At 40.7% G+C, this 21,450-nt stretch overlaps 1 protein-coding gene across 2 annotated transcripts in view; it reads left to right on the top strand.

The window, feature by feature from the left end:
* Positions 1-17,891, top strand: part of LCOR (ligand dependent nuclear receptor corepressor) — a 317,352-nt gene extending 299,461 nt beyond the window's left edge. For both annotated transcript variants that reach the window (XM_086922634.1, XM_086922633.1), the window contains exon 5: positions 11,820-17,891. In XM_086922634.1, the coding sequence (XP_086778760.1) occupies positions 11,820-17,151 (5,332 nt within the window). In that variant the 3' untranslated portion in view covers positions 17,152-17,891. The remainder of the gene's footprint in view (positions 1-11,819) is intronic.
* Positions 17,892-21,450: the final 3,559 nt, after the last annotated feature.

Below are 21,450 nucleotides of genomic sequence, written 5' to 3'. Positions count from 1 at the left end.
TACAGGAGATGTAAGCGTGCAGGAGGCTGACAGTAGATTTCTGGTTGGTGTGTGGAAACTGATGCAGCTGTTGAGATAAATGGGACCTAGATTGTGGAAGGCTGTGTACATGCGAGTTAAGAGCTTTGAGTTTACGTTTATGGATGAGGATCCAGTGGAGTTCTTTGAAGTTGGAGGTGATGTGTGTGCAGGGGAATGGGAGCCTGAATGTGAGTCATCAATTGGGAGGTGATGCTGGCAAAGTGTGCTGCTGTAGTCCAGTTTACTGGTAATAAGGGTTCACAACCGGAGGGCAGATTATCTTAGAGATTTCCCACTCTTCCCCAGAGTGGGAATTAATTGAAAAGTCGTAGGCTCCTTCTACAAAGCCTACACCACAGTCAACATTGCTTTTAGCACTAACCAGAAGTCCAGTGGGTTACTCCTTAGGGACCAGTGTCTATGGAATGGTGTGATCTGTAGTTGGAGAGGTAGGTTCCTGTATGCCTCCAACACCCTATTTCGAGAAACCTCAAAAAATTATACAAAGCACCAGTTTGGAATTGGCGGGTCTGGTTCATGGACCTCCTCCCCCTCTTCACATATCACTCCCTCCTTCTCCAGATAAAGGCTGTTCTTCCCACATGCGGAGAAGAGCTTATCATCTCCCCTTCTGATCTCTAAACTTAAGTGATTGCTTTGAGAAGCTAGACTCTGCTCACCTTTTCCTTTCTGAATGATGTATTCATTCTTGGAGCTGCCTGGTACCCCTTCACCAAAGCATAATACAGGAGCTAATGGTCAATATTTTGTTCTTGGTCCAGTTTTTAGGTCTTGGACCGTAGGCTGCGCTTGCGCAGTCTCGCTCCGAGATTTAATGTTTCTAAGTACGGGGGCTTGAACCTGCCCCTCTTCTCCATTGGATGGCTTCCTAAACGGAGGCCAGCCATTGGAGGAGAGGGGCGTCACTCCGTTCAAGCCCCGTCTTTTTCGCATTCGGGGGCCAGTTTTTTGCAGTTTTTAACTCTGTGACGTCATCCCTCATTCAACAGCAAAAACCACGCCCCGAATGCGAAAATGTCACGCTTTTCTAACGCCATTTCTGCCCGACTGCCGCCGCAAGAAGTCGAGAAGCTGCCGAGTCCTCGCTGTCCTGCCCCCTCGTTGCTCATGCTAGATGTCCTGCCCCCTCGTTGCTCGTGCTTGCTGTCCTGTCCACCCTCGTTGCTCATGCTAGATGTCCTGCCCCCTCGTTGCTCGTGCTTGCTGTCCTGTCCCCCCTCGTTGCTCGTGCTTGCTGTCCTGCTCCCTCGTTGCTCATGCTAGATGTCCTGCCCCCTCGTTGCTCGTGCTTGCTGTCCTGCCCCCTCGTTGCTCATGCTAGATGTCCAGCCCCCTCGTTGCTCGTGCTTGCTGTCCTGCCCCCTCGTTGCTCATGCTAGATGTCCTGCCCCCTCGTTGCTCGTGCTTGCTGTCCTGTCCCCCCTCGTTGCTCGTGCTTGCTGTCCTGCTCCCTCGTTGCTCGTGCTTGCTGTCCTGCCCCCTCGTTGCTCGTGCTTGCTGTCTTGCCCCTCCTCGTTGCTTGTGCTTGCTGTCTTGCCCCTCCTCGTTGCTTGTGCTTGCTGTCCTGCCCCTCCTCGTTGCTTGTGCTTGCTGTCCTGCCCTCTCGTTGCTTGTGCTTGCTGTCCTGCCCCCTCGTTGCTCATGCTTGCTGTCTTGCCCCCTCGTTGCTCGTGCTTGCTCTCCTGCCCCCCTCATTTCTTGTGCTTGCTGTCCTGCCCCCCTTGTTGCTTGTGCTTGCTGTCCTGCCCCCCCTTGTTGCTTGTGCTTGCTCTTCTGCCCCCCTCGTTGCTTATGCTTGCTCTCCTGCCCCCCTCGTTCTCCCCCCATTGCTTGTGCTTGCTGTCCCACCCCCTCGTTGCTTGTGCTTGCTGTCCTGCCCCTCCTCATTGCTTGTTCTTGCTGTCCTGCCCCCCTCGTTGCTTCTGCTTGCTGTCCTGCCCTCCCTCGTTGCTCGTGCTTGCTGTCCTGCCCTCCCTCGTTCCTCGTGCTTGCTGTCCTGCCCTCCCTCGTTCCTCGTGCTTGCTGTCCTTACCCCCTTGTTGCTCGTGCTTGCTGTCCTGCCCCTCCTCGTTGCTTGTGCTTGCTGTCCTGCCCCCATGTTGCTTGTGCTTGCTGTCCTGCCCCCCTCGTTGATTGTTCTTGCTGTCTTGCCTCCTCGTTGCTTGTGCTTGCTGTCCTGCCCCCCTCGTTGCTCGTGCTTGCTCTCCTGCCCCCCGTTGCTCGTGCTTGCTCTCCTGCCCCCCCTCGTTGCTTGTGCTTGCTGTCCTGCCCCCCTCGTTGCTTGTGCTTGTTGTCCTGCCTCCGTGTTGCTTGTGCTTGCTGTCCTGCCTCCATGTTGCTTGTGCTTGCTCTCCTGCCCCCCCTCGTTGCTTGTGCTTGCTGTCCTGCCCCCCTCATTGCTTGTGCTTGCTCTCCTGCCCCCTTGTTGCTCGTGCTTGCTCTCCTGCCCCCCTCGTTGCTTGTGCTTGCTGTCCTGCCCCCTCGTTGCTTGTGCTTGCTCTCCTGACCCCCCTTGTTGCTTGTGCTTGCTCTCCTGCCCCCCCTCGTTGCTTGTGCTTGCTCTCCTGCCCCCCCTCGCTGGTTGTGCTTGCTCTCCTGCCCCCGCCTCGTTGCTTGTGCTTGCTGTCTTTCCCCCTCGTTGCTCGTGCTTGCTGTCCTGCCCTCCCTCGTTCCTCGTGCTTGCTGTCCTGCCCTCCCTCGTTCCTCGTGCTTGCTGTCCTTACCCCCTTGTTGCTCGTGCTTGCTGTCCTGCCCCTCCTCGTTGCTTGTGCTTGCTCTCCTGCCCCCCTTGTTGCTTGTGCTTGCTCTCCTGCCCCCCTCGTTGCTTGTGCTTGCTGTCCTGCCCCCTCGTTGCTTGTGCTTGCTGTCCTGCCCCCTCGTTGCTCGTGCTTGCTGTCCTGCCCCCCTATTTGCTTGTGCTTGCTGTCCTGCCCCTCTTTGCTTGTGCTTGCTGTCCTGCCCCCTTGTATCTTGTGCTTGCTCTCCTGCCCCCCCTTGTTGCTTGTGCTTGCTCTCCTGCCCCCCTCGTTGCTTGTGCTTGCTCTCCTGCCCCCCCTCGTTGCTTGTGCTTGCTGTCCTGCCCCCTCGTTGCTTGTGCTTTCTCTCCTGCCCCCTCATTGCTTGTGCTTGCTCTCCTGCCCCCTCGTTGCTTGTGCTTGTTTTCCTGCCCCCTCGTTGACTGTGCTTGCTGTCCTGCCCCCTCGTTGCTTGTGCTTGCTCCCCTGCCTCCTCGTTGCTTGTGCTTGCTCTCCTGCCCCCCGCTGGTTGTGCTTGCTCTCCTGCCCCCCTAGTTGTTTGTGCTTGCTGTCCTGCCACCTCGTGCTTGATGTCCTGCCCCCTCGTTGCTTGTGCTTGCTGTCCTGCACCCTTGTTGCTTGTGCTTGCTGTCTTGCCCCCTCGTTGCTTGTGCTTGCTGTCCTGCCCCCTCGTTGCTTGTGCTTGCTGTCCTGCCCCCTCGTTGCTTGTGCTTGCTCTCCTGCCCCCCTCGTTGCTTGTGCTTGCTCTCCTTCCCCCCTTGTTGCTTGTGCTTGCTCTCCTGCCCCCCCCTCGTTGCTTGTGCTTGCTCTCCTGCCCCCTCTTTGCTTGTGCTTGCTGTCCTGCCCCCCGTTGCTTGCTCTCCTGCCCCCTCGTTGCTTCTGCTTGCTCCCCTGCCTCCTCGTTGCTTGTACTTGCTCTCCTGCCCCCCCGCTGGTTGTGCTTGCTCTCCTGCCCCCCTAGTTGCTTGTGCCTGCTGTCCTTCCACCTCGTGCTTGCTGTCCCGCCCCCTCGTTGCTTGTGCTTGCTCTCCTGCCCCCCCTCGTTGCTTGTGCTTGCTCTCCTGCCCCCCTCGTTGCTTGTGCTTGCTGTCCTGCCCCCTCGTTGCTTGTGCTTGCTGTCCTGCCCCCTCGTTGCTTGTGCTTGCTCTGCTGCCCTGTTATTAGCATTGTAAATGACAATGCCATGTATTTATGTTTAAAAAAAATAAATAAAAAAAATGTCATGAGCCATGCCAATAGCTCTAACTTTAAGAATGCAGAGACCATTGCATTGTAAATGCTTGTTAGTAGATAGTCATGTCTTTTTGTAAACACTTTTTGCATTTGGTTGTTTAACATTTTTCTACAGTGCAACAGCTCCAGATTTAGTAGTGTGCTTTATGTTGAACTGGAACAAATACCTTTGCAGAAGACAAATCGATTTCCTAACTTTCATGCGAAGGAAGATAAGTAAGGTCAAGGATCGGATTATACTACACCTGAATCGGCTGCATTTATCCTTATTTCCTATGGTTGAGTTGAATTTTTATGTTCTTGCAAGTGAGAGGCTTTTGAAGATTAATGTAGATGCATATGGGGAAAGATGTTTTTTAATTTGTTTTGGAACAATGGAAGGATGGGTTAAGTCCACAGCTCTGTAGGAATGAGCTCCATAATTTGGGCGCTGCTCCATTGAAGGGTGTCTTAACAGTGTAAGATGTTTTGATTTTAATGTTTAAAGCTGTAGTGAGTCTTACACATCAAACCCTGTTATTCTCCACAATATATTGGCCACACAGGGTGGATTTATTTTTAAACATGGACTTCCATGCAGGACAGCATCTTTAAACAGGATCATTAATTCCCAAACTAAGTAGAATAAGTCTTTAATGGTTGGGGAAATGTGCTCATATTTTCTCATGGGTCATATTATGCCATTAATGAAGCTTTCAGGGGTGCTAGATGTCTTTGGGATATCTGTTGGGTATGGCTATTTAGAATTTCAATTGATAGGTGAATAGGGCTTGGGCTTCTATTTTCAGTTGACTTGGGGCTATAAGGTTCTTGCTTGTTTTAGAGAATGAAGATAGAAATGAGCAGATTAATTTGTAAGGATATAGTGATAACAAATCTCCAGGCGCGACTTCCAGTGATTTAACTTCAGTGAGAAAGGGATGGAAAGACACCTAAGTTCAGTTATCAGGGAATGCCTGTCCAGATCCTTGTCAGAGAGTTATGAGCACAAATTCCGGTCTGTCCCACACCTATTGCTGAAGATCTTTCAGACAAGATGGGAGAAGTAAGGACGTTGTTAGTGGTTGACTGGAGGATTAATTGTGTGTCCTCTGTGTATTGAAGGCTGCATACTCCTATGTCTGCCACAAGAAGACTTAATGATTCTAGATACTGGTAAAACAATGCTTATGAAAGTATTCAACCTTAAGGAAACTAAATGCACTACATGAATTTCTTGGGGTGTGCTTACCTGTTATCACAACCTAATCACTACTAGAGAGTAACGATGAGAACCAGTTCTGGATTTGGTTTCTGAAACTCATTCCTTGTTCCAATTTATGAAGCATCCTGTCGTGAGTTACAGTGCTGCTGATAGATCGAGAAAGATGAGTAAGCATGCATCTCCATTGTTCTGTGTGTGATGAATATCATATAGAACTTCTAAGGTACCTGTCTTGGTCCTGAAGCTAGCTCACAGTCCAAACTGGTAATTTGCAGTAGATGATTATGGTTGATGTAAGGCATCAGTAGGGATGAGAGACCGTGGTATTCCTATATTCAGGCATGGTAAAAAGGGAAGTGTTGATTACTGGGGACCATGCAGTTTCTAAGATTCGGAAATGTATTTGAATGATTGGAAGGTTGTACTTTTGGGATTGGTGGGAGAGACAGCTAGTTTAGGGATACGTACCAGGAGAGTACATTTAAGGAGAGTAGTAGGGAGAGGTTGAATACTCTTGGTGAAATTTTATAGCAGTTGGGAGTATGTTCAAAGCATCCAGAAATCCATGGTTTCTGTGCCAAACAAAAATGTAACATTTATTTTGCAATTGAAAGATCTGAGCAAGTGTTGCTAGCCATTTTTAGGCTTGTGCGTTAGGAAAGACGATTATGCATCAGTGAGGTGGGTGTAAGGTTGGGCAGTAGACACAACTTTTAGAGCCTCAGTTGATGCCCAACCTAATACTAGTTTTGTTCGAGTCACTACCTTCATTACGATCTTGTTACAATTTAATATATTATAATGTGCATATTTTGTGGCATACAAATTTGTCAAGAAAAATGTTTTGACCTAACTAACAAAAACTACACACAGCAAAGGTGTAATAATAATTATTTTAATATCTTGAATTTCTATTGCAAAGAAATTTGTGCTTTTCAAACTACTTCAAGTGATCATGCATATGCAGGTTTCTTAATTACCCCTGGACTATTTACATAGTGCAGGCATGTGCTCCTCTTTAAATCCAGAACATTCAACATTCCTTCAATATTCAATTATATTCTATGCTTGGTACTTCAGAACTTTTACAGATTAGTGTTTTAGATTACAACTGTTTTTATGAGCGTAGTTTTTCAGCAGGATATTTTTTGATATACAATGTGGAAAATGTTCTACAACATGCAAATTGAATGATAAAAAACTTCTTGTCGTTGAAGTAAAGGATTGCAACGATGACATTTTTCAAGACGTATGAATTGTAAGTGTAGAGATCTACATAGCTTGAGAAAAATAATGCATACCCTCCGTTGTTTTCCAATACACCGTTCATTTTTACCATCTTCTAAGATTGCACCCCCAGATGAAAGATAATTAAATTGTGCCAGTAAAATGTAATTTCCCCTTTATGAAAGCAGAGCTTTGTACCACTTTGGTAGCTGGTAAGTAATGTGACAAGGTCTTAACAATTTTGATATAGTTTCTATACCTTGAGGCAAAATACTGCTGATAATGATGTCACTTATTTGTGCTCGCAGTTAAAACTGATAAAAATCCGTAGCAAACACCAACTCTAGTCAGTTGGGTGGGTAATTGAAATAGCACTCCATAAGAAATGTAGAGATACCATACACAACATTGGAATAAATTGGCCTTTTAGGAAGACATTCAGGCAGCATTTATAAGATGACATTTCATATGATCAGATGTATTTAGAACTGAAGAGATTTATTATAGTTCCTAGTTAACTGTTTGTTGATGATATGTACTTTTATGATTGTAATGTTTACAATCGAATATAGTTATTTGAACTTGAACTAGTTCCTACAGGGAAATTCTTTGTAAGCCTAGTATCCAGAATATTTCCAGTAAGTGTGATCCTTTTAAGATAACATGCATGTAAATGTCCTATGCAGCCTAAGCGGAAGCAGTCGCAGATATGTTAATGAGTATAAGAATTTTTTAGCCAGTCATTCACATAACCGAATACCTAGATGCCGCTTCATCTATGCTTTGCAGCCACATCAAATATATATTTGCATTTCTATCTATACTGAGAATGTTTAATTGAGGAGGGAACATTTCCTTTTACAATCAGTAGGAATTTCATGTGACAGATTTAATAGGAATATGTTAATGGACAACCTTGGGGTACAGAGCACACATGCAATTTCCTTTATAGGGTTTAGTAAATATCGGAGTAAGAATTGACCAGCTTTTTAAATTTTGTGGTGTAATATAGCTTGGACATGGCACAGATTGCTGCCTGAGCACTGATATGTGAAATTTGAGTCCTGAAAATAGAGTGGCAAAAGTAGTAGAAGTGTCATTTCTACAGATAAAGGAAATTACGGATTGACTTATTGTGCGAAGGTTACACTGTCCCCCGAGTCAAAACGGTTACAGAGCCTAAATGGATATCTTTATTTGGTTTATGCAAATCCCCATATGCTAAAACACATATAAGACAACCGATATAGAAGCAATAAATACATCATACAATGGATACAGATATTAAACAAACGGGCAACACCCTGTGAAAAGCAAACCACATCATACATTAGATAAAATCTTGCATAATCGGACAGCACCAGATAAGAAACAAGCCAGGATAAAACAGGTTAATACATCAGGTAATGACATTAAATAGAACATGGCAGGTTGTACTTGATTAAAGTGCCTATTAACTAATAGAGGTAGAGTCAAAGATGTACTTAATATTTGGGAGAGTGCTCAAAACATATGAAAGTACAAAGTGTCCTGAGCTGAAATATTATCACAACTTCATGCGATGGAAGCAGGTTGAAATTAACTACCTCTTGGGATAGCTAACAAATGGTATAATATGTTAGTCATCTAAAACGTATCTAATGAAAACAATGATGTTGTGGCATTTCATAAGTTACATATAGTTCGATTAAAAGAGTAGTCTGATGTGGAAAGTAATCTCAACAGTTGATTTTTCCGATACAGATAGGGATTTTCATTTTCTCACAAAGCCTTAAAAGATATATACTGTCCTTACAAGTAGGTGGCATAGAGAAAAAGAAACACCAGCAAACAGCAAAGCGGCATCTACACTGTTGAGGATATGACACCACTTGGTAAAGGACAAAGAGGAGAAAAGATTAGACTAGCTGGCCAGAGTATCCATGAGTGTCCAAGTCATGGCCATCTTTACCTTAGATCAGCGACCTCAACCTTCAAGACAAAGTGATAACAGTGGCAAAGAATATCACTGTTTTAATATAGGAGATTGGATAGGACATTAACAAATGGTGTCAAAGGCCAAATTAACATTACCTTTGATGTACAAATATAACACAGGCAAACATACGTCACTATAGGCTTACCAGAATGTAACATTGAGTAGTACATTGAACTATACATCACTGTGACCCTTTGGATCACTTCTAGTGAAGTTAAAACCAGAACATATGGTTTCACTATAGGTCAGTAAGTGTATAATTTTGGTGAGTAACACAAGCTGTAACTCTGAATATTTAGGGCTATTCCCAAATAATATAAAATGTTTCATCAAGTGACAACCCAGGCAGTAAAGGTACATCTCTAAAGTGTTACTCACGGTTTGTACTATGAAACTATAGAGACAGATTAGGAAACCCCACATTGTGCTTATACAGTTATTACTAATACACATCGCATTATAATGCAATTGTGTTGTTGCTTCCCACCAGTAATACATGTTTTCTGATTCTTATGCTTAGAAAACGTATGCATAATTTTTAGTGCATGAAGAAAACTGCAAAGACAGAACTGGTTATACACAAAGTATCTAGTTTACATTATTTTAACTGTAAAATATATATATTTATACTTGAATTTGGTGGTAATCTCTTCACACCCAGTCCCTAAATTAGGATTCAAAATTCAATTTTGGGAGTATTGAGTTTTAGATGAGATGGTAAACCTACATTCATATGACTTTTGTGGTTGTCATTGCTCTCATGCATACTTACTTTTGGGTACCGTTGAGTATCATTTACATATTAGTAGATCAATAATGCATCCATTCTTCAGATGCATACTTCAAAAGTTGAGGCATAGTGAGAGCTATGGAGTCTTTTAGTAGTAGTTAAGGCAAGGATACTGTGTTAGAATTGGGAGCTTCCATGTCTATTGGCTTGCTCAATGATAAAGGTATGAAGTAAGATATTTGAGGGCAGTGCTTTCAATGCAAATTTAGGTTTTTTGATTGTGGCGTCAGGGGCTGTTGAGAGGTTTTAAGAACTTGCCCATTTGGAATCCTGTACCACATAGAGATATGTAACAAAATGAGAAGTAACATAGCTGAGCTCTCAGCTGTGGAACTTCCTAAGCTGATAGTGAGGATTTGTGCTTGCTCAAACTAGTAAAAGCTGTTGCCACTTAATGTATTAGCATTACGTCTTTCTGTGTTGGATGTCTTGTAATGGGATACAGTGCTTTCAATTTGTTAGCGTTGCAATATCTTTGCATCTTGTCTGCTTAGTGGTGGTTGCCTTTTCTACATTCAGGAGTGCCTTGACTTAAAAGCCCAGTTCCTTGGGTCTGCAATGGTGGCTAGGATTTTGTGTAATTGTTTCTGACCTTTGTTACCATTGTTCTTTTAGATGGCATAGAGGTGAACATTTATTGTAATATGTGCGGATCCTGTTGGCCTTAATGGGAATAACCATTGTTACTTCTGCCTGTTTGACTAGATTGGCATTGGTTAGTCTTTGTATGACATTTACTATTGGTTTGACTAGATTTGTTGCTTCTTATTTCCTCCCTGCATTGGTTGTGGTACAGTTAGTAGTAAAATGTATGTTATAAGGAGAGGTGGCTATAGAAATACTTCCGGGGTTGGAATGCAGCTTGAGTTAAGGGGATGACACCGAGTTTGGGAGTCAGTGTTTATAGGTAAGGACTCTTGGTTTCTTATTACGTGTTAGAGCTGCTATGGAACATTTTCTGGGTTCTACATGGTGAAACACTGGGACTGTCTTTAAGCAGTAACATTTGTGGAGTCTAGATACTTGGGAGAGTGGCAGGGCTGCTGAGGGCATTTTATGGTATCTGGACAAATCTAACTTTGGTCATTTTGGCAGGGATTTTTCCTGATCTGTTCATGTGATGGATGAATCGATTGGAAGTAGCGTGGTTCTGCATACCTATATCCTACAATTGCTGGGTCAGATCTCCGCTTATTTTAAGTATGGAACCACAGAGAGAATGCATGTGGCATTTCTACTACAGGTATAGGGGCTACATTTTTTCACTATGTGCAAAAGTGTTGTTTAACATAAACAGTTATAACAGTACTCTTGAGCTTGTGAGGATAGCACAGCCATATATTCAGTTGATTTGAATGTGAAGCATAACGCAAGTCAAGTATATAGAAAGAACTTTCTGAAAAGTACTGGTAAGCAGGAAATAATTCTACCCTTTCCATGAAGGAGTATATAGAACAGGCATTAGTAAAGTCAATAAGTCTGGGTTTAGTGTAGTAACACGTGCAGTTTTGGTACATTAGGACAAGACATACAGAAAAAAGCCAGCTGGAATAGACAAGAGGGGTCGATAGTAGTAAAGTAATCCCTTATGTGCTCCTGCATTCTATTACAAACAATGGATGAGGTATAATGCACCTAAACTGCCAATAGTATTATATGAGAGAGAAATGCTCCCCTGGACAGGCACCGGACACATTCTATGTATAGTGTTAGCAATAGCAATAATAGCCATGGAGCTATTAGCAAATACAATATAAACTTACAACTACATATGCATGCTCAAAAAGATAGAATTGTAATGGAGTACTCAAAATGTTAGCATTTCCGCCTGCTTGGACAGAAGAATCTGAACTTTCTACAATTATGACCATACAGCAGTTTTCTAAGAAGGGACCTATTAACACTGAAGGTAAACTGTGATGAAGATAACGACTGAAAAATACAAACTTAAATTACAACGTGACCGAGTTTATTACTCATGTGCTGGAAGTGTGCAAGATAATATTGAACGAGCATACAAGAGACCGTTAAGTTACTTCTCTTGACATTAATTTAAAGGTACAAGAAGCAAGTCCTTGAGCAATCAATTTTACTAATGAAATGTGGAAGTGATTGGGTAATGTGGGTTTAAGATATGTCTTGGGATATAAAGTAAAATGCATGAAGACGTGTTGATTCTTTTTTTTTTAAATATATATATGTATATATCTGATGCCGGTTCTAAAATGTTGTTTAACATGTAATGTTGTGCTTTTGCATCTGTAACCATAGAAGTTTAAATAACGCTAACATTCCTGAACTGAACAAACTCTTCAATCTGATTATATTTGAACATCCATTTCCAAGTATGTATTTCCAGTTCAGATAATTGAGGAACTGATGCTTAACACTGTTAAAGGTTTAGTGTAATATCTCTTAGTGAATAGGACTGGAATGCAATACAAATTAGTTCACTTAGACTTGTAGACGTAGATGAGAAATGTGAAGAAAAAGCAACATTAACTGAGAAAATGCATTTACTATGGAAACCCAATTTTATGTGACTTTAAATGATTTTACATGTGTATTTTTTATTTTTTTTATTTTTAGTGATAAAACCTCACCGACGGAGTTAATTCATCAGGAAACGCAGAAGACGCCCACACCTGAAAAGTTAATGGTCACATTATGTCCACATCACCAGAAGCAGTATGTTCATATGTTGAGTGACCTGGATATTGAAGGACAATTATCACCTAAAGACATAAATGTGTCTGCCTGTAGCATGTGTGATACACATTATTCCAACATGCAGGATAAAGATGACGTCTTTTCTGAAGAAAGGGATAATGTAGCCTCGGAACTGCATGTAAATCATTCCGATTCACGTAACTCAATTTGTGTATGCTGTGAACATTTGAAGGAGAAAAATACAAAGTCTTCTACAAAAGTCAGATGTTGGGATGGAGAGAAGTGCATTAGTACTATAAAAGAAGAGTCCACAGATCTATCAGAAAGTAGCTTTGGAACTTCAACTGCAGTCTTCACCCCCGGATGTTTTGCTGCATCAAATACAATATTAAATTTCGATCATATTTCTGAAAGTGTTGATGAAGATGCTGCCGCTGCTACATCTGAATCAACATCTGATGTAAAAATCTCTGTTGAAGAGAAAGACCACAGTCGAGAAAAGATGCCAGTCAACTGTTATGTTGAAGTGAAAATTCCATCTTTTACCATTGATCATGGTACCAATAGCGATGTGTCTCAGAAAGCTTTCTTGAAAACCTTATCAGAAGAGACTCTTGATTCTGATGTGATATGTTCAGCTAAAAAAGTAGATATGGGAAATTCATTGCAGTCGAAAACAATATCTTCCCTGAAAGAGGATTTAGTAATAAATGAACGCCCTGTAAGTCCAAACAAGGAAAGTCTAACTTCTCAAGGAAGACATAAAGTTGGTAATCCTCTACACCAGGGTACTAAATGTAAACTTGATAACTCCAAAGATAATTGCCCCACATTACGTAAGGCTTCCAGTAAACATGTGAACATGAAGCCTGCTCCAGAAACAATAAAAACAGTTCGCAATTGTAAAAGAGCTTCAGGAGTGCGTATAAATGATTATGATAATCAATGTGATGTTGTTTATATCAGCCAACCAATAACTGAATGCCAGTTTGAAAATAAGAGGTCGATTTTATCTTCGCGAAAGACTGCACGAAAAAGTACCCGTGGCTATTTATTCAACGGCGAATATTGTGAGATTTCCACTGTTCGCACATTATTTCGAAGTTCAAAGGCAGTAGAGATACTAAACTGCTCAAAGCTTATAAAAGAAAGATTAGTATTTCCAAGCCAGTCTTTGTCAACCACTCTTCCTCTTGTACAAATGGCTGTTGTGGCAAGTCCAGAAAAGACTGAAATTAATGTCACTTCTGTGGATGTTTCGTTACCAGGAAGTCCATGTCATAAAGATAAATATGAAGTTTCCTCTATTGCTGTTGAGCGAAAATTACAGCTTGAACCAGGAGATTCTGCTTTGCTTGTCGCAAGGGAAGCTGCAGCAAGTCCTTTAATGGCAATAGTTTCTCATGCAGAAAAGACCCAAGAGGATATCTCTGTTGAGTTTCAATGTAAAGCTGTCACTTTATCCTCCAATGTGAAATATGAAGAAGATACGAAGCTAGAAAAAAGTTTTACAAGTGCACCTGAAGAAATACAGGTCTGCGCCTCACCACTAAATAAAAACATCTCTGAAGTGAACAGCATAGAAGCTCCTGTTAGCTTTCTTATGGAGAAGGACTTTGTGGACTCCAACACAGGTGGTTCAAAAGAGGTTTTGAATTTCAAACTAAATAGTGATGCTGAGTGTACCAATCAAATTGTTGATAATACAGCATATCCTGAAATTTCTACTCCTGTTTATCCCTTTGTTGCTCCATTTGAAAAAGAGCCTCTAGGCCCCGGATCAGAGTATGCCACTCTAGAGTCGCTGGAAGAACTACACAGAAATGCCAACAATGATCCTACTTTTGAAAATAAAAACTGTACGCAGTCTAGAAACACTGAATCACTTGATACTGAAGAAATTGCAAATGTTGAAGGCCCTATAAACATCTCTGCTGCATTTTCTCCAAAGAGTTCACTTGAGGAATGTCATATCGACTCTAGACTAACTCTTTCTTTTGAAGATGCTCAAGAAGATCTTGGTGACTGTAGATCTCCCTACTCCCCAGAGGGGTCCTATGGTGAAGATAGTGTAGACTTTACACTAGCTCTTTCATTAGAAGATACACCTAGAAAAGATCCTGTTGGCCCTAGAGATGATTTTTCCACAGAAGATGCTCATATTGAAGCAGCAGTAGAAACTACAGAATCTTCAAAGGATGTATGTGGTGATATTTCTGAGAATCGCATCATTTGTCCCGTAGAAAAAACCTCTGATTCTAATGGTGCTTCTTTCTCCGAAGAAAACAAAGAAGAGTCAGACTCGCTATCTTTCTTGAATGTGTCAAATGAAAAAGAAGTTTTGGACTCTATAGCAACTACTTTTGATTTGCATAGTGATGATGTTGCTAATGGAGCTGCATCTTCCTCAATTTTAAGTGTACATGAAGCTTTAGACTCAAAATATACATCTTCCTTTCCCATTTCTAATAGCAACATGGTTGAATGTTCTGGGATTGTACCTTTATCAGAAGATGATCCTGGAACTAAATTGATACCTGCATCTCCCTCAGAGATTTCTGTTAGAGAAAAGGATATATGCATTAAACCAGCATCTCCCACTGAGATTATCAGAGGAGAAGGAGTAATAAATGTTGCCCTTGTTTCCCCTACACATACTGTCAAATCAGATGAATGTGGCGGCGTTTCCCCATCACATATAGTCAAATCAGATGAATGTGGCGGCAATGTCTCTGCTTCTCTTCCGGCTGCTTCCATTAGAAAATCAAAAAAGCCTGCCAAGCTGCATAATACATCAAAAAGATCATCTGTAAATGCTTGCAGTAATAATACAGCAAAAAAACAACAAGGTTCTCATCGAGAGAAGGCATGTGAAGAATTGATAGGTAATACAAATCCCAAAAAAGTAAAGAAAGTTGGAGCTGGTAAATCAGAAACTGTGCAAGACAATCATAAAAAGTCTGAACCTCTGAAAAAGCAAAATCTAGATAAAAATGTTCTTAAGAAGAAATCAAAAAAGAAAAAGAAATCGAACGTCATTAAGTCTGACAGACGTCTGCGAAGTCAGTTCTTATGTTCAGCAGCTTTAAGCACCAATAAATGTTCTGCTTCCAGTCACCTTAAAGTTCCATGTCTCAAAATTAAGCTTGTTAAAAGTCCTGGTGCTAAATGTTTTCAAAGAACAGTGCATTTGCATAAAGCATTATCTGTCAGTTTTCCAGTAGATTGTTTAAATAAGCCATTATTGGAAAAGATGAGCGACTCTGATCTAGAAGATTCTGAAAATTCTGCTGATCAATACCCTGTTATCACTAGACAGTTTAAAGACATACAAGCTAAAAGCATTGCTGAAGATGACACTGTTTTCTCCAAGTCTGAATCTAATCTTGTATATAATCCACCAGAGGGGTTACAAATCCTGGTGGATATGAACACAAATGAACGTAAAGTTAAACTGTCTATAAATTGTCCAGTTAATCAGATCCAAAACACTGAAATGACACAAGTTCATATTAACACACTGGATTTGGATAAAATTAAGAAGAAAACAGACAATGTTGGGTCCAAGAGCCACAATTCCGTGGCCAGCTCACAGAGATTTTATAATAGTTCGAGCGGAAGCACACCTAAGCTCTCCCAAACATTCATGAAACAAAAAAATCGAATTTTAAGAAACCACAATTTAAGGCTGGCCTCAAACAGAGAAGCAATAAATAAGAAGGATCTTTCTGCTGAAAATTCTAAAGTTGTTAATGCTAAGGTAGAAACTGGTTCATCCTCTGGGAAAGAAGACAATATATGTAGCAAACCCTCAGTGGCTCGGAGTGAGGTGCCCCAAGAAACCAGTACGGTAAAGTATGCAAATTGCCTTGCAGAGGAAGAAAACCAGGAACTCATTGCTGATTTTAATGCAAAGTACATGAAGGTTCAGAAAGGGTGGGTTCTCCTAGATAAAGAAGCAATGCCAGTGCACAGAGCAAAAAACAAGTCGGATAAGTTAAAAGAAATTTGGAAAACTAAAAAAAGAGTACGAAAGATCAGGAGTCCTTCAGAAGCTCAAAAACTGTCTCCTATTCAGATTTTGTTCATGAAGGCCTTCAAGTTGTCTGATATATGTAAGTGGTTCTTAGAGACAACTGAAACAAAGTCTCTAGTGATTGTTAAAAAAGTAACTACGAGATTGCCTGGGGACTTTCCGATGGCAATGATTCCTGTACAGAGGTGTGCTTCCTCTGTTGCTTATCCCCCAAGTGCACAGGCTGAACGCTTGAAGAAACACCTAAAGAAATTTCCTGCAGCATCGCCCTTAAAAAATAATTCAAAAACTCAGAAAATGTGGGCTAAATTCCGTGACCCTATAGAGGACAGTGATTCTAGCACATCCACCAGCTCATCTCCTAAAACAGATTTAGATGTAGTTAATGACCATAGGAATGCTAAATCTACTCAGAATGTGAAAACAACAGACAGTGCACGCATATTGAGAAAATATTCAAACATGAGAGGAAAACTGCGATCCCACAACTGCATGGTAAATAGTGAAATAAGCAGTGGCAAAAAGGTGCCAAATGAAGATGAAAAAAAACCTAGTCAAACAGATGTTTGCCTTACTTCTTTAAAGTCTCCTAAATGTACATTACAAGTTGAAAATGATGGAAACTGTGATGGTTCAGAGGGGGATCTGAAAAGTAAGAAAAAGAAAAAGCAATCTCTTGATTTCATCAAATCAGACACAGAGCCTGCGAAAAAGAAAAGAAAGCAAGTCTCCAGCGACACAAATGATTCTCCCATTTCGTCTGGTAAGATTAGGCCAATAGTTAAGAAAATTAGTAGTAAAGTTGAACAGAAAGATTTACAGACAAATGTCCCAATTGCTAGAAAACAGGATACGCTGCAATGCATTGGTAAAGGGTCAAATACATCATCCTTAAAAGAGAAAAAAGCAAAGGTAGAATCAAAGACTGTTGTACAGATAGAAAATCCATCCTTGTTAAAAGGGAATAAAATCATAGTTAAAACTAAAATGACCAGTAACACACTGTTGGCAACTTCTCCAAAAGCCAAAGGAGCAAAAGTGTCTTCTTGCAAGTCAAATAAAAAGCGTAAGAATGAGCCCTATGTTGGAAAAGCTCACACCAGGTCCATGAAGACTATTGTCACCAATGATGTGTTTGAGGACAAGATCAAACTGAAGTCACAACCTCGCCCACTTGCACACACCAAACAAAGTCGACTAGTTACAAAGCGATGAAGAATATAATAGCCATGGCAAATTAAACTTTTATAGGTCACCTTTGTTCTGCATACACAAAAACTACTTTTATAAGCTGTAACGGGCCTTCCAAAAATCCACAGTTAATCTAAAAAGCAAAAATACCCATAACTATGTGCAACTATTACCTGCTTTTGGCAGAGACAATGTTTCTCTCCAACGCAGAGGAAACAGTGTCCTCTGCTTGATTTGACAGCATTGCAGTTTTTAGTTAAAAGTATAGTGCCTTACTTCGTTGTGGGGTTTTTTGTATTAAAAAAGTTATCCTGTGTGATTAAAGGCTTGCATTTTATACTTGATGCACAAGCACTTGTACTGTAGAAGAAAAAACCTCTGCCGCTAAACATTGCTTTCCTGAATTAGTTACCCAACCGTATATTTCTTTGTACACAATGCAGTTCTAGTCATGCACACGTTTTTTTGTTTTTTTTACTTGCCATCTAAATGTATTCAGTGTTGGGAATGATAATAGTTCCACTATGCATGTGCGAATGTTGATGCTGTTGGATGCTCTGTTCTAATATTGCAAACTGTTCTTTTCTTCTGCAAGTTTCTTGTACTGTGAAGTTTTCAGAGTCTAACAAATCAGGCGGATACAGAGCCTCAAAATTCAATAAATGTTATTTAAAAGTGAAAAAGTTAAACACCCTGTTTTAAACAGTTTGACGAGGGCTTATACAGTCAATTCGGAAAAAAAACTATAAAGACATTTTGTCAAAGTCTCATTCCATCACTTATTTTCAACGTATGGAAGGTGTATTCTTGGGGATACTTTGCAAGTCTGCTGTTTACTATTGCTCAGTCTTGGACACTTCTTTCCAAAAGCCAGTATGAGTTTTCTACAATCCTCTTTTTCTTTTACAAAAGGTATTGATATGACTGAATTGCATCGATTAAAAAGTAGTAAATAATCTTTGTTGTGATATTACGGTTACGTGCTTTGAGCCACGTGGCTGTTTGGTATCTCAATAGATATTGTGTTATTTTTATGAACGGGAAAACATATTTTTTCAAAAGAAGTACTTTCTGCAAAGGCGGCGACTCAATGTAATTAGTAATCGAGTGAAAGAACTCCGTCAGCAATAAAAAAAGAGGACAAGTTAATGTTGCATTAGCTGCACATTTGATGAGTAAACATTTTATTTGATAATTATCAAATTGCTTATTTTTCTATGATTGTCTCGCAAAGTGGCTGTACGCTAGACGACCGGGCTTTGTGCAACTTCATGAACATTGGTTCCATACTGCCAAGTAAATATGAAGTAAATTTGGGCAATTGATCCCATACCTCTCACCTCACCTGTGGTATTTGAGATATTTATGCTGCCTTTCAAAAATAATTGTAGTAGCCCAGCACTGACACAAAACGAAAGGGGAGTTTCTTCCTCAGAGTTAGAGAAGTGATAGATAAGTACACAAGTAGACCTACATTGTGCAATATTTTGAATTAATTACGAAACCTGTAGATTCAATTATGTTAATATGTGGCCACTCATTGTGGAGGGATACAAAGAAATGGGTTCAGCTCAAGAGTTACAGAAACGGGCATGGTGGTGCACTGATTGCCATTTCTTTTTGTAGTTTGATGCATTTTTTAATGTTGTGCTTTCAGTTCTCTATATGTACATGAGCATCTGGACACTTCTGTCATAATGTTTGATTGTGTCTTCTTTCTGCTGGTTTGGGGAAGTCGAGGAGTGATGCTCTGCTGTGTTCTGGGAAAATGCTGCTCCATTTGGGTTATTCCATGTACTTTCTTTTTCTCAAATAATGTCATTTAGGCTTTAGGGAATCCTTTATGCAGACTTGTTATGGTCACCTGCTTTGCTACTAGTCTATGTTAGCGCGTATCCCAAGCTGAAGTAATGCTTTTATTGGTTTTGTCCCTTTCCTGTGCTAAGAATTTTGTTTCAGTAAGACAGCCCCTGTTCATGTTTTCTGTTATATGTCAACTCACTGGTAGTATTGTATGTCCTCTATTTTAGGAGACTGCATGCCTTTTCCTATTACCCCCTAAACCTGAGAGAAGGGGAGAAGTACACCCATTTTGGAAGGATAAAAAAAAATGAAAGGCGCAATAGAATGCTCCCTTACATGATTTATCATGGAATCAATATTTTTCCCCATTTCACGATTATATGTGGCTTTGTCATTTTTATTATGGTAACTTCTTTACATGCAAGTGCACTCCTGTCCCTCAAACAAGCACTGCTCTCACTAGAATGATGAAAGATTCACTTGGCCTGATTCACAACCCAATTTTCGGCTGTAAATTGACTGGATTTACATCTATTAGGTTTCCACAAAAGAAGATCTAGGATGAGTAAATGCATTTTCTACTGCTTAATTGTACAATACAATTGTGTACAATTAAGCAGTAAAGGTCATGCAAGGAGTAATAGATCAAGGTGTGGTTTGCATTGGGAGTTTGTGAATGCCCACACACTGGGCATCCACATACTCCTTTCTGACACTTTCCAACCCTGAAAATGGTTGGAGATTTGCTTAAGCAAAGCTCTGGAGTAAATCTTTTTCTAGGGTGAGAATAAGAACGGAGCATCCCTAAACTTGGTCGTGGGTGAAGGATTTTATCCACTGGGAAAAAAAAATTCCCCAAAGAGAAGTTTTTTTAAAATTGCAATTTCTCATCGGGCTGCCTTTCTAAAGTGCAAATTGGTGTACTACTGGAAGAGTTTGTGAATAAAAAAAAGTAGTACTCACATTTATAAGAATTGTTATAGAAGTGCAGATTTACTACTTTTTTAAAAGCAGGGTCTCAGTTCATAAACCTTCTGAATCCAGTCATAAAGTAGTATTTACGGTTAGGAAAGGATCTATCAGAAGATTCTGCTATTCATTGTTTGTTACTAGTGTAAACGGACATTTGCTCTCTCCTTTTCACTCTTGGTAAGTTTGTTACCATCATGTTATACTTAAACAAAAGTGTATTCACTCAGATTCATATTAGCATTTCATGTACGACATGGCTTCTCTAGAAACAGAGCATTTCACAACAGCAAACAAAATACTTTCTGCTGTTTGGATGTTGGTTATCATCATATTAAACCGTTTTATTATTGCATCAATTTAATATTTTTGTTTCACCAACATGTATACCACAGCAGAAAAAAAATGTGAAGGGCAGCGGTTCCCCATAGCCAGGCTTGGGGTTCGGGACTTTTGGCTTGTAAACCTCTTTTGGGTTACCTTATTGCTTTAACATATTTTGTTCGGTGTACGATTACTCAGACTATGGTAGGCTAACACCACAAATTGCCAAAATCATTCAAAGCTCAATATTAGCACATTGAAAGTAATAAATGGTGAGAAATCCTCAAATGTTTTTGTATATATACTGTGTTTCTTAGGCTGGCAGTGTCCAATGCATAACCCGGTTTTAGTTTGTGAAAAACATTTTACAGGGTAAAGATTTAATTACAGTGGAAAGGGAATAAAAAGTTCAAAGTATTATTATTGTGTGGACTCTCTCCTTGTATAAGGAGTGGGCATGGGGATCATTTATCAGCATTGCAGGGCTTCTGTGACCTTGTCCTTTATCTTACACATTTTTACATTTGGTACTGCTGTTAGAAACGTGTTTTGAACCTTGATTGTAGATGAGCTTTGATCCAGCCACCAATAAGAGAATAGGTCATAATGGTTCGCGATTAGCATTCTCCCAAGCTTGATATTTGGTGGGAAAGTGAATGATGGGTGTCAAGTTACTACTGCCAGAGAGAGTGATGACAAATGCTCCGAATGGAAGGGAAACACTTCCCTCCTTTAGCTACAATGTTCCTAATGGCAGAATATTGGACTGTTAAAAATACCAAGATTTTGGTATTTGCATCTTATTTTGTTTCCACCACCTATATTTAGTAGTTGAATTTTCTACTGTAGTATTTTTTCTTCATGTTTTCCCTCTCTATTCTTAGCAGGAGTGCTTTGTGCAGATTGATAATAAGTATGTTCTCTTTGCTATGGAATGCACAAATGAAAATATTATGACTACCTAATTTGTGCTGGTAACTAGGCATTCATAACTTGGGCATGAGTTAATCCTGGAAATCGGTTTCATTTAATATGTGCTGTCAGTGTTATAGCTATGCTTGAGGTATGACAATAAATACTCATTGACACTGCTCATTGTCAATTTTCAAACACATAGTTTACTGATAGTGGGAATTAGAAGGTACGCCCTTGCTTAATAGTTGGTGACAAAAGTCCACTATCCTAGTGCATATGGCTTTATCTTCATCTACGCATAAAAGAAATATG

Source organism: Lissotriton vulgaris, chromosome 5, assembly GCF_964263255.1.
Source record: "Lissotriton vulgaris chromosome 5, aLisVul1.2, whole genome shotgun sequence".
Lineage (NCBI taxonomy): Eukaryota > Metazoa > Chordata > Amphibia > Caudata > Salamandridae > Lissotriton > Lissotriton vulgaris.
This window is presented reverse-complemented; position numbering and strand designations above follow the sequence as displayed.